General features: G+C 49.8%; 1 protein-coding gene across 1 annotated transcript in view; it reads left to right on the top strand.

Annotated features, from left to right (window-relative positions):
- The window catches only part of HTR3B (5-hydroxytryptamine receptor 3B), a 38,549-nt gene extending 25,874 nt beyond the window's left edge, over positions 1–12,675 (top strand). Inside the window, 4 exon segments of the mRNA XM_049613118.1 lie at positions 4,519–4,729; positions 4,876–5,013; positions 6,251–6,527; positions 9,116–12,675. Of these exon segments, the coding sequence (XP_049469075.1) occupies positions 4,519–4,729; positions 4,876–5,013; positions 6,251–6,486 (585 nt within the window). The 3' untranslated portion in view covers positions 6,487–6,527; positions 9,116–12,675.
- The last annotated feature ends 326 nt before the right edge of the window (positions 12,676–13,001 follow it).

Genomic DNA, 13,001 nt, shown 5'->3' with positions numbered 1-13,001 from the left:
TTTCTGTGGAATTTAAAGGCACCAGCTCCTTTAGTCCGTTAGAAATGATGGGCTCTAGGTAGGGGCAGTTCCACGGAGAGTGGTCTCACTGAGCTGGTGACATCCCTTCCCCCCCTAGCATCAGCCATCAGCTGGAGTCCCTTACTGTCTCTGGAATGACCTGCAGAGAGGTAGCCCTCAGGGGATGGATCTCAATAGGAGAGGCCCCATCTGGGCTAACTCCACGCTCCCACCTTCTTGGAACTAAAAGTAACATTACTAATAAGACTCCAGTACAACGCAACGAACATCTCTTGAGCCCTTGTCATGTGCCAGGCTCAGTGGCCCCACTGAGGACACAAGCATGGGTAGAGCGGGGCTTCTGCTATCCATCATGGGCCTGAGATGTTGCCCAGGGAGACATTGTGACAGTGACCACAAAACCCAGCATTTACTTGACCCTGGGCACCATTTTAAGTTTGCACATGTAATCCTCAAATCTCTATGAGATGGGTACTCTGAGTATCTGCATTTTTACAAATGGATGGATCGGGGTACAGAGAAGTTAACTTGCCCAAGTTTAAGTAACTTGCCCAAGGTTACAGGGTAACTGTGGAGCCTGACCTTGAGCCCCCAGTCAGTCTGACTCCAGAGACTATGTGCTAATCCTCTTTGATGCTGACACGCAACTCGGCTTGACATGGTCTATTCTAGTCCATTCTTTGGTGTTCATCCAACTGTGTGTTACTGGGCAAGTCACCTGTGCTCGTTTCCTAGGGCTTCCATAACAAAGTACCACAAACCAGGTGGCTTAAAACAACAGAAATTCATTCTCTCAGCTCTGGAGGCTGGAAATCAGGGTGTGAGCATGATTACTTCCTTCTGGGAGCTCCAGAAACAATCTGTTCCGTGCCTCTCTCTTAGCTTTTGGTGGCTGACAGCAACCCTGGGCTTGTAGGTATATCAGTCCAGGATCTGCCTCCACCCTCATGTGGCATTCTCCTTTGTGCGTCTCTCTTCTTCTCATAAGGACCCCAGTTGTGTTGGCCCACCCCACTGCAGTCAGCCCTCATCTTAACTAATTATATGTGCGGTGATCCCATTTCCAAATAAGGTCACATTCTTACCTTCCAAGAAGGACATTAATTCTTGGGGCCATTATTCAACCTGGACAGTCCACTGCCCTCTCTGGCTCCCCCAAATTCATGTCCATCACCTATGCAAAATACCCACCCTCTCCCAACATCCCTAAATGTCTTACCCCATTTCAGCATCAACTCTGAGACCAAAATAACATCTAAATATAAACTCAGAAAGTCCCAAATCACATCGTCTAAATCAGGTACAGACTCTGGATATGGTCCATTCTGGGGTAAATTCCCTTTCCATCTTCAGAGCCTGGTTGCTGATCCCCTGGGATGGACAGAAGCCTGTCCTATTAACTCTTCTAATTCCAATATTTAAAAAAAAGTGCCTGACACTGTGTTTATGGTCAGTTAATGTTCCTTCAACAAGAGAGTAAAGAGATTTGAAGATCAAATGAGATCATGAAAACAAACCATTTCTGAAAACTGTGACAAAATTAGAATTTCTTTAGGCTGCACTGGGCTTGCAGAGAAAATTAGTCCACAAGTACATGCTCCTAAATCAACCTGAAGAAAAAGGAAGGCCCTTTGTTCTTGAAGAAAACCAAAGAGAGGGCCTATGTAGCTTTATAGTGTTATAAGCCAAACATAGGTGGCAGGATTTCTGCTTTAAGTTACAGGACAGCTAATTGTCTGCCTTGTAGCCGCCATGTTTCCCTTGCACTTCCGGCTGCTGGCACTATCCAGTGACAAATATTCTCCTGACAGGACTGGCTACATACTTGGTGGGGTCCGGTGCAAAGGGAAAATGTGGGACCCCTGTTCATAAATTACGAGTTTCAAAATGGCACCAACAGAGCCTGAAACCAAACAAGCCCTTGTAAGTGCCAGGACCCGGGAAGTTTCCCAAGCCTCATGCCCATGAAGCCCGCCTACCTCGCAGCCTCTTGGCCCCTGCCACACCTCTCCCCTGGCACCGTGGGGGACACGTGTTCTGACAAAACTGAGGAGCCGTCTTTGGTTCTGGCCCAGATTTATGTTCACTCTCTGCACCAGCCTCTGGGTGGAGAGGAACCATCTCAGCATGTGTTATTTACACGGGGGCTTTATTTAAAGAGACAACAGCCAATCTCAAATGTACCCAACATGTTCAGCAAGCAAAAGTGAAGTGCATTTTAAAAAAAGAAAAATCAGGGGGCAGGTACCTGGGTGGCTGAGTCGGTTAAGCATCAGACTCTTGATTTCGGCTCGGGTCATGATCTCACAGTATGTCGGTTTAAACCCTGCCTCAGAGTCTGTGCTGGCAGCACAGAGCCTGCTTGGGATTCTCTCTCCTCTCTCTTTATCCCTCGCCTCCCCTTCTCTCTCAAAATAAACAAACATAAAAAAAAAAAGAAAAAATCAAGGCATGCATCTGGGAGCACTTAAACTAGGACATGTAGGCACTTAGAATCCAGGGACTCTGCAACTCTATTCCCTTGACTCTAAGCCTAGGCTCTTCCTGCTTAGGCAGCTGCCTACTTGTACTTCCTTTAGGGCAGGGTTCTTACACTTACTGTTCATGTCATATCTGCCATGAGGTCTGGGGGGTGGAGGTGGTCTTCCCACTTCTACCCTCTAGCGACAGCAGGCTTGGTTGCCCCCCACCACCCCACATAGCCTAGGTCAGGCACACAACACAAGACCCCTGTGGACTCTGACCACGTGGCTCCCTTTCTGTGGCTCCCTTCCTACGGCCCCCAGCTAACCACTGCCTGGTGGGTCATGTCACAGCATGACCAAGAGAGCTGGAGACACACAGGTTGGTGACAGTTCATTTTGTTGTGGTTTTTCTTGTAGACTGTGCTTTGATAGAAATGTGTTTTAACCATATCATTACAAAGCATGAGTGTGGCTCTCATTTAGATATCTGCAGCCCATTATACTTCATGTGAAAGACAACAGCCAGACTGCAATCCTCCAAATGGCTCTGGCCTGCCAACCTCCACTGAGTCGGGATATGCTCCCAGACCCAAACGCTGGGGGACCCCTGTTATCTCCTGCAAGGTGGTAGGTATCTGGTCTCCCCCAGCCAAGCTCTTCCCCACCTCCATCTCCTCCATTCGCGGCCTCTGCCTTGGCTTTCAGGTATCATTCCCATGCCACCCCCCTCCTCCAAATCCAACAGCAAAGAGCTCAGAACGTGCATTTGTTTGGCAAACTGATTGAATACCCATCGTAAGATAGGTATTATCTTTGGCCCCATGAGGAATGTTTTAAAGGTTGCTGCTTTTGCCCCCAAAGGGTCACAGAAAGCAGTCCTATCGTTCCCTGATGGAAATAGTTTGTGTTTATTAAAGACACTTCCTGTCACCGCCCCCAGAGAAGCGAGGTCTACGAAAATGGCAATGACAGAGCAACTTTCTGAGTCTCAAATTCCCAGCTACAGAGCCCCGGCAGGAGCTCCGGATGCTCAGCCATCCTGCGGGGTGTCTTCAGTTATCCCCCCAACTTAGACCCACTTTGCCCCTTCTCCTCCTGCTCTGTGCCCCTGGAGACGAACCACAGTCTCTCTGACCAATAGGAAGAGGGGATGGAGTGGCAGGAGATTGGAGAGAAGGGGAGAGTGAGGAGGGTGCAGATGAGCACTCCATTTTTCTCCCGGTGGAGTTAGTTACCACGAGGCTGGCTGTGCCCCTAAGGGGAAGCCACAGCTCCTGCTTGGTGGCCTTCTCCACCCAGCTTTCTCTCAGATTCTGCTCACGTTCTCAGCCCTTGCCCCCTTCAGGACTAAGGGCAGAAGCAGCTCACCCAGTCCTCCCAAGTATCTGGGGCACTGCCCCCCTCCTTGTGGTTTCCCTCTGCCCTGCTCCTTGTAAACGGTCTCCTTGCCAAGAGCTCCACAGATTTCCCAGTGGTGCTATTTGTTCCTGCCCAGACTCTGACACATACACAGGTGCTAAGGTACTCACGTTCCACATAGGAAGACGGGCTAAACCAAAAATAGTACAAGATGTTGCCTACACGCTGTCCGAAGAAAAATGTTGGTGTAAGACCTCAATTTAAAACAGCTTCTCACTCACCAGCTGTGTGAGTTTGAAAAAGAAATTTAATGTCTGTGTACCTCGGTTTCTTTGTCTGGAGACGATAATACCCAGCCTTTAGTGTTGGTGTGAGGGTTTGAATAAGAGCATAGGAAACACAGCCAAGTGCCTGGCATACAGCAAGTGATAAATAAATAGAGGCTTCTTCTTATAATTATTAGTAATATTAATACTAGTTCTACATAAAAGCTTAAAGGTTTTTTTTTTTCTATTTTCCAAAACACAAAATAATCTCCGTTCTTGAAACTACATAGTGATTTCACATTATGTAGAACTGTTGGGACTTCGGGGATCTCTTGGCCGTGGGTTTGGCCAAACATTAGTCCATCAGCTTATACCCTGTCTTCAGTAGACTCCATGGACCCGGCCAGGTGGTGATTCGCAGGCGCCCACTGGTCTACGTCATGAGTCTGCTGATTCCCAGCATCTTCCTCGTGCTCATGGATCTGGGAAGCTTTTACCTACCACCCACCTGCCGAGCCAGGATTGTGTTCAAGACCAACGTGCTGGTGGGCTACACCGTCTTTAGGGTCAACATGTCTGATGAGATGCCAAGGAGCGCAGTGAGCACCCCTCTGATTGGTAAGCAGCTTTGGGGACACCAGACCTCCATGTTACGGGACTCCCATCAGAGATGAGATGCTGCATTTCAGACGGGGGGGGGGGCGGGGGAGGGAGAGGCTCCAGAGACTCTGACTGATGACACCTCATTTGGTTCCTTCCACCAGGAGTCTTCTTCACAATTTGCCTGGCCTTCTTGGTTCTCGGCTTATTTAAGTCCATCCTATTGGTCACATTCCTCCATGGGGACATTGACGCTGATGGGCCTAGAAGAGATCCCCAAGCCCAGCCTGCTGGGGTGACAGGTTTGTGAGAAGCCTCAAGGCCCCTACCCTATCTTGCTTTATCACTCTCCACCCTAGTTTCCGTTGGTGGAGCGCCAGGCCAGTGTCCCGCTGGGTGAAAAGTGTGAAACACTTGCTTCTTAACCTCTGTGCTGCATCTGATATTACCGCTCTGGAGATCGAAGGTTGTCTACCACCTGCTCGCTTTCCAGAAGGCCTCCTTTTAGCTTAGAGGTCAGGCCCTCATTTGGCTTTCCTTGTTTTTGTTTGTGTTTTCCATTGCTTCTCAGCCTTTTGGCTGAAATCAAGTGTTTGTGTTTTCCAGTTTTAACCAGTACCTAAAGTGACTGAGCCTCTGACTCTAGAATAATAGAGCACACATGCACAGTTTGTATGTATTTGGGTTCCTATCGCTTAATCTGAAAAAGTGTATGAATGATCTCAGGGCTCACTTTGGCCCCACATATACTAAAACTGGAACAATACAGAGGTTAGCATGGCCCCATATGAAGATGATATGCCAACTTATGAGGCTATTTTTACTGTTTGCTTGAAAGTTGCTAGGTGGGGCTCCTGGGTGGCTCAGTCGGTTAAGCATCCGACTTCAGCTCAGGTCATGATCTCACAGTTTGTGAGTTTGAGCCCCGCATCGGGCTCTGTGCTGACAGCTTGGAGCCTGGAGCCTCCTTTGGATTCTATGTCTTCCTCTCTCTGTCCCTCCCCTGCTTGCACTCTGTCTCCGTCTCTCTCAAAAATAATAAACATTTTAAAAAAATTAAAAAGAAAGTTGCTAGAGAGAGTATACCCTAAAAGCTCTGATCATGAGAAAAAAAATGTGTGACTATGCATGGTGATGGATGTCAACCAGACTTACTCTGGTCATCATTTTGATATAAATATCTCAAATTACTAGCTGTACACCTGAAACTAATATGTTATATGTAAATTATATCTCAATTAAACAAAAAAGAATCATCCCAGCCTCTAAAACTCCAACTGAGTCAGTGGGGCTGGCCCTTCCCTCTCTCAGGAAACCTCCTGGGTGGATCCAGCCTAGATAGCCTTCCTCACAACACAGCTCTGCCGTGTTCTCCAGGGCTTCTTTCAGCACAGCCTCACCTGCCCTGAGCAGGCAGGAGAGAGTCCCCAACCCAGTCCACTGCCCTGTACCCCCTACAGACCTTCCTTGTAGTATGAGGCCGTCAGCTCCAGTGGGAAGTCCAGGGGCCACGGAAGCCCATTCTCCCCTCTCATGCAGAGCCCTCGGTCTGTCGAGAACACCAGGCCCAGTCAGAGACCCTGAAGGAAGTCTCGTTCCAGCTTAAGTCCATCAGCACCTACTTCCAAACCTGGGACCAGGAGGACTGACAAGAGGTTAAGTGGCTGGCCTTCCTGGAACGTTTTGACCGACTGCTCTTTAAAGCGTGCCTCGTCGTGCTGGGGCTCTATGCCGTGAGCCTGTGCTCCCTCTGGGCGCTGGGGAGCAGCTTGTGAAGACTGGAGGCTGTTGGTCTCACCAAACATTCGCTTTCTCGGTACTTGGGGAAGGCTGTAAAGTTTTGTGGGGAGGTTGGAGGGGGGCATGGCAGGTTAAAAAGCTCCCCTCTTGCTGCCTCTTTTCATTCAGTGCAGGTACTCACACCTAATGAGGTACTGAATGGCCCAGGGCTAGTGCATTCATGGCGAACATGTCTGGCCATCTCCAGGTACACAGTGAAAAGGAAGCCCGCCTTCTCATTCCGGGCCACTCCCCAAAGGTGACACCATTAGCCATCTCTTTCAGAAATTTTCTAGGTACATACATACTTGTATGTTTTTGGGTGTTTGTTTGTTTGTTTTTTTGTTTTTGTTTTTAGTGTAAGATTCCTTCATCTCCCTGTTTTATCTTAGTCACTCAGGCAGCCGTTCAAAACCTTTACCGAGTGTCAGTTAAGTCCTAAGCGTTATGTTAGGACGTGACAGAACACAGAATAAGTCAGTCACAGATCATTCTTCACTGGAATGATTCCCGAGGTCAACCTTGTACAAAGCAGAATGCAAAATTGTCACCATGTCTGTATCCTGAAGCTCTTGTTCCCACTGGCTCCGACGAGCGCCTCTTCCCCAGTACCTCACCACAGTTGGACAGAAGCCGGGCTCCAAACCTTCCAGACCCAATCTAGCACAACCTGTAGTCAACGCAGACCATGTATAAGGCACTGAGCTGGGGGATGGGCTTCATGCACGCCCCCTGTAGAATCAGCTAGGGCCGCCATAACAAAACACCACAGACTTTGTGGCTTAAACAGAAATTTATTTTCTCCCTGCTCTGGAGGCTGGAACTTTTCTTTGAGGCCTCTCTCCTTGGCCCATAGATGGCTGTCTTCTCCCCGTGTCCTCAATGGTCTTTCCTCTGCATGTACATGTCTGTGTCCAAATTTCCTCTTCTTATAAGGACACCAATTATATTGGATTAGGGCGTACCTTAACAACCTCATTTAACCTGAATGGCCTTTTTAAGGGCTCTGCCTCCACATACACATGCTGAGGTATGTTAGGTATGTTAGGGCATTAGGACTTCACCATATGAATTTGGGGGGCAGGGTGAACACAATTCAGTCTATAGCACTCACATGATGGTGGACGCTTGGCAAGTCAAAACTGCACGTAAGCTGGAAGGCCAGGACCCAGGGAATAGTTGTAGTTTGAGTCCAAAGGGGTGGGAGGTGTCTGCTGGCAGAATTCCCACTTATTCCAGGGGCGTCAGTGTTCTTCTGCCGAGGCGTCCAACTGATTGGATGAGGCCCACCTGTACTCTGGAGGGTACTCTATTTCACCCAAGTCGACTGATTTAAATGTTAATCTCCTCTAAAAAATACCTACACAGAAACACCTAGGGTAATGTTTGACCAAACATCTGGGTCCTGTGGCCTAGCCAAGTTAACACACAAAACTAACCATCACAGTCCCAATGGCCCCTTCGCCTCCCATCTGTGCCCACAGTTACTTGTCCAGACAGAAGAGCCCTGAACACATGCAACTGGGGTAACTGGTCAACTTCTGGCTCTTACTCTCCAGTGGCCCGGTCTGCCATGAGTATAGCTCACCTTCTGGCAGTTCCATGGCCTCCCAACCTGAATTCTAAGGTGGAAGTGCAGGTCTTCCACAAAATTTCCTTCCTCCTATTTTGACTTTCTTCATTTCTCATGGCTTCTTATTACAGTCTTCTGTCTAGCCAGACTAACCTGCCTGCCGTTTCCGTCTAAGCCTCTACTGTGAGTTGACATATTCTTTTGTTTCTCCAGTCTGTGTGCCATTGCGTCTGAGGAACCTGCTCAAAACAGCCTCCCTCACCTTCTTCCCCTGAGCACCTCGTGACGGTCCCCTTTCTCTATCTTTACTCTTACCTTATTCTGTGTCCTTCCCTCTTTGAACATTTTAGGGCCTTGTGTGTGTGTGTACATAGGTGTGTGGTGTGGTATATGTGTACAGGTGTGTGGGTGTGTGCATATGTGGGATGTGGGGTGTGTGTGCACATGTGTTTGTGTGGTGTGTGCACAGGTGTGGGTGTGTATACGTGTGTGTACATAGGTATATGGTGTGTGTGTGCGTGTGCACGTATGTGTGGTGTATGTGCACACATGTGTGGTGTGTATGGTGTACATGTGTGTGCACATCACTCATCACACAGACCACATACTCCTAGAATAGCCATCCCGTTTTCTAGTTCTAGTTCATCCCCATCTCGGCCCGGGTCCACACAGAGCTTCACTCATGGCGATTCTGCGCTAATTGTTGCAGAGCAACGCATTCTAGCTCGCTGCTGACGTTGGACACATTTCTAGTGTGTTTTTCCAGGTCTGAGGGGGAAAATCTACCCGAGGTCAGACTCCCAGCCCCTCGGCATCCCTCTGCCCTCTGCCAGGGCAGCCATCGGGAGGTTGGCGGGCAGACCACGGTTGGCTGAGAGTCAACTCTCCTAACACTGCCAGCAGAGGACACGAAAGTCCAAAGCTGTTTGCTAGGAACTTTTTGCGGCACGAAAATTGTCTTTTAAAAACCCTGCTCCCCCATCCCCCTAAAGAAAAAGAATTTAAATTCAAACAGCCTTTACCTGCATCCTCCCTCTCTCATTACCTCCCAGTTAGTGCTCAACGCCAATTGTCCATGAAATTCCGCTGCTGCTGCTAATGAAATGAAGAACATAAGAAGTTTGTGAACAGGAAGTGTCCGTGCAAACCTCCACCTGTTTCCCTCCTCACTTCCTCCTCTGCCTCCGCCTGCTCAGTTAGCTTCTTGATCGATCCCTAGATGTCTCTTCACTTCCTCCGCTGTCACGGGGGAAAAGGCTTGCAGTGAACTCCCCGCTACGTTGTCTCCTTCCTTTCCAGTTGTCCTTGGGGGAAGCGTCTGGTTTTGGTCCCAGCTCCATCACTGTCCAACCAGGAGACCTTGAGCGTGATTTCTCAGAGCTTCGACTATGCGACACGGGTTGCTTATACTTACTCCACCAAATCACAGAACTTTGAGGATTGGAATGAAGCAATGTATTTAACAGCACTTTCAAAAGTAACTAATACATCACAAAATAAAAAGAAGACCTGCCTGCTGTCCACAGATGGACTGTACTCTTCAGGCTTTGGTGTGAGGTCTTTCTTCCTCTGCCTCGATCAGAATCCACTTACGAGCTCTGGTTCTCCCCAGAAGTGCCTTTATTCTAGGATCCAAGGGCCAAAGCCTGAAGCCATCACCTGCCTTCTGGCCAGGGACTTGGGTGGTGGGGCTGCCCAAGGGACGTCCCATTCCACTTTCCATGCAGCCTTCTTTCACTTCCTCCCTAGAGAGCATCTCCTCGGTCCTCCTCCAAGAGGCAGCCTTTCAGGAGCGAGGCCTGACCACTAAGCTGGGCCCCAGTGTGGACCACCTCCGTCCAAGTGCCAAGGGGCCCTGATCTCAACGTGGCAGCCAGGGATGCGTTTGAAGCCCCAGGGTCAGGTCTGCGTCCTGAAGCAGTGCCATTATTAACAAATGACATGGGACCCCTCCCCCTGGAAGAGAGTCCCTGTGCCGTGGGAGGAAGATAGGGCACCAGCAGCCTTTATTTACAGAACAGCTTTAGCTCAGCTCCTCCAAATGTTTAGAAGTTTCACGATTCCTGTGTCACAGAGGAAGGAAACTGAGGAACAGAGCAAAAATGGGATTTTCCCAGCTGTGACTGCTCCGACCATCTGCTGTTTCCCAGAATCTAAGGTAGTTTCGGAGCTCACCAAGAAATCACAGCTCCAATTTGGGGGACTTCACTGACGTCTAGAAGAAAGACTTAGCTAAGCACAGCCCCAGGCTAGACAGGCAGCCCTCCGTTTTTATGTCATTCTATCTCAGAATAGCTTCCAAGTCCGGCTGCTGTGGTCTCCCGTAGCCTGTGTGGTCTGGTGTAGGGCCAATAATCAGGCCGTGGAGGGTCTTGCTCCCCTCCCGAGACACCTCCAATCCCCTCCCTGCTTGTCCTAGAGGGGAGGAGCTGTTGCGGTTAAGGAAGCTGACCCCCTCACCCTTAGTCTCTGTGACCCAGCTTTGAACCTGGACAGGTCAGACCGGGAAGCAAACCAAAGAACTCACAGCTCCCATCCTGGGCACAGGCAGCATGGAGCAGCACCTGGCGGGATTAGACCCACCTCCGTGCAGCCTGGAGGGCCCCCGGGTCCTCTAACTTCTCAGGGATCTAAGTATACATATGAGGGCAAGGTTAGCAAAAGGAGGTGGAACTGAAATTTTTCGCCTACCGTGTGGCTCTGAGGTTTCTAGAAAATTTCAGATTTTGTACTCCAGGTAGGGGATTCCTCCACCAGTTCCTGGATGTTGGCTGATTATCCCAAGGTAGAGACCCCAGGTCCCCTGGTCCCCCCAGGAAGGAAGGATATGCCTCCCTCCCTGCAACTCCCATCAGTGCCCTGGGCCCATCGCAGGCGTCTCCCCTGTCTTCGTCCTCCTCCCTGGCTCACACTCCATCTCAGCAGCCAGAACCTCTCAGTCCTGAGTTATTTACCTGCTGAGACAGTAAGAGCTTCATAATTAGCTGAGCAACAGCATGGAGGCTTTTATGAGCAGCCAGGCCCCCCACCACACTCTGGTGTCCATAATTGAAATGACCCACGCCAGTGATTAGATTAGGGGGCTGAAGCAGCCCAGTGTGCCACCCCCACCCCCTCCCCTGTCCTGTTGGGGGGGTGATGTAGTTAAGTTTGTGCTTCATTTGGCAGAGGCCATAAAGCAGGCATTGCAGCGAGGCTTTCTGCAGGGCTGGGGAGGCACTGCTGGGCCGTGGGTGGGCTCTGTGGCTGGCGACAGATTCTAGATCCGAGGGGGAAGCCCCTCACTTGCCCTTTGCCTCGCTCTCTCTGCATCTCCCCCAGCCTAGTGCCAGGCTCCAAAGACCTGGGCCTAGCGGGATTACCAGCCCTGCTCAGTGTCCCTAGGGTCCAGGGCTGCGTGTGGGCAGGCAGCCCCCGATGGGACTCCGCTCCTGGTCACCCTGCTCATCCTCCAGGATGAGAGCTCCAGGCCAAGAGCAAGAGGGTCAAGGTGCTGTCAGCATTCCCTTTTCTCCCCACCTCCCTGCCTAATCTCGGTTTCACAGCTCTTTCCTGTACAAGCCTTCTTCAGCACCCCTGTCTCCTAACCTTACTGCTTCCCCCCACCCCGGGGAGCGGGTGTGGACACCACGGGGCTTTGGAGTCAGAAACATTTGTTTGTTCTACTAGAGCATGGTTACCCAGAGTTGGCATGGATTTGGTCTCAGTGCAAACCTGAAGGTCTGGTGGAGGCTGCCGGGAGCGCTGTCACGAGACAGGTTTGGGGGCCCTAGGTGGGCTCTGTGGGAAAGATTGCTGTGATCAGTTGTGATGTCTGCCCCAGGAGAGGGAGGGAAAGAGGAGAGGGGCGCTAGGGGGCCCAGCCGGTTGAGTGTCTGACTTCAGCTCAGGTCAAGATCTCATGGTTCGTGGGTTCTCCCGGGTCGGGCTCTGTGCTGGTGCGTGGAGCCTGGAGTTCTGTGTCTCCCTCTCTCTCTGCCTCTCCCCTGCCCCTGCTCATCCTCTGTCTCTCTCTCTCTCAAAAATAAACATTAAAAAAAATGTTTTTAAAAAGGAGGAGAAGCAGAGCTAACGTTTACTGAGGGTTTTGTCATGTGCCAAGGAGGGTTCTGGGTGCATGGGTGGTAATATTCTAGGACCCCAAGAATGTCAGCCCCGGTGGGGCAGGGAGTATATCGTGTTCGCTGGTACGTCTCCAGTGCCTGTGGCTGCGCCAAACACGTAAGAATCAATCAATACAGCGATATGGGTTGAGTGAACCTCACCAGGTTCAAATTCCACTCCGCCACCGATTAGCCATGTGATTTGGGGAAGTCATTGAAACTCTGTGCCTCGGTTTCCCCATCTATAAAATATGATTAATATTAAACCTAGCTTACAGCGTTCTTAAGAGAATTAAATGAGTTACTATATGTAAAGTGCTTAGAACAGTGTGCTGCACACGCTAAGCACTCAGTTATGTAATAATTTTTATTGTTAAAGTCAATACCCCCATTTCACAAGTGGTCACCATCACGTATACCTGTGCCAGACTCTCTAACTGATCTCTGTAGGTAATCGCATCAGATAGATAGATAGATAGATAGATAGATAATACTAGGGCTATTCAGATAGATAGATAATACTAGGGCTATTATGAAGATTATATGTACTATAAGATATGTATATATATGATGAGACCTCGTGGTGTATCTAGTCCTCATAGTCACCCTACTATTATCATTTGCACTTCACAGTCACACGGGGAGGTTAAGTACATTGCCCCAAATCACTAAGCTAGCAAGTGACAAAGCTAGGGTTCAAATCTAAGCAGTGTGGCTCCAGACTCCATGCTCTTGGGGAGCCTCCTGTGCTCAGGCACACTCTGGCTCCAGAGATTTAACCCTTGACTCTTACTTCTTCCCCCCCCCCCCTGCCTCTCAACCATCACTTCTTAAA

Source organism: Panthera uncia, chromosome D1, assembly GCF_023721935.1.
Source record: "Panthera uncia isolate 11264 chromosome D1, Puncia_PCG_1.0, whole genome shotgun sequence".
Lineage (NCBI taxonomy): Eukaryota > Metazoa > Chordata > Mammalia > Carnivora > Felidae > Panthera > Panthera uncia.
The sequence above is the reverse complement of the archived record's forward strand: the minus strand, read 5'-3'. Positions and strand labels throughout refer to the sequence as shown.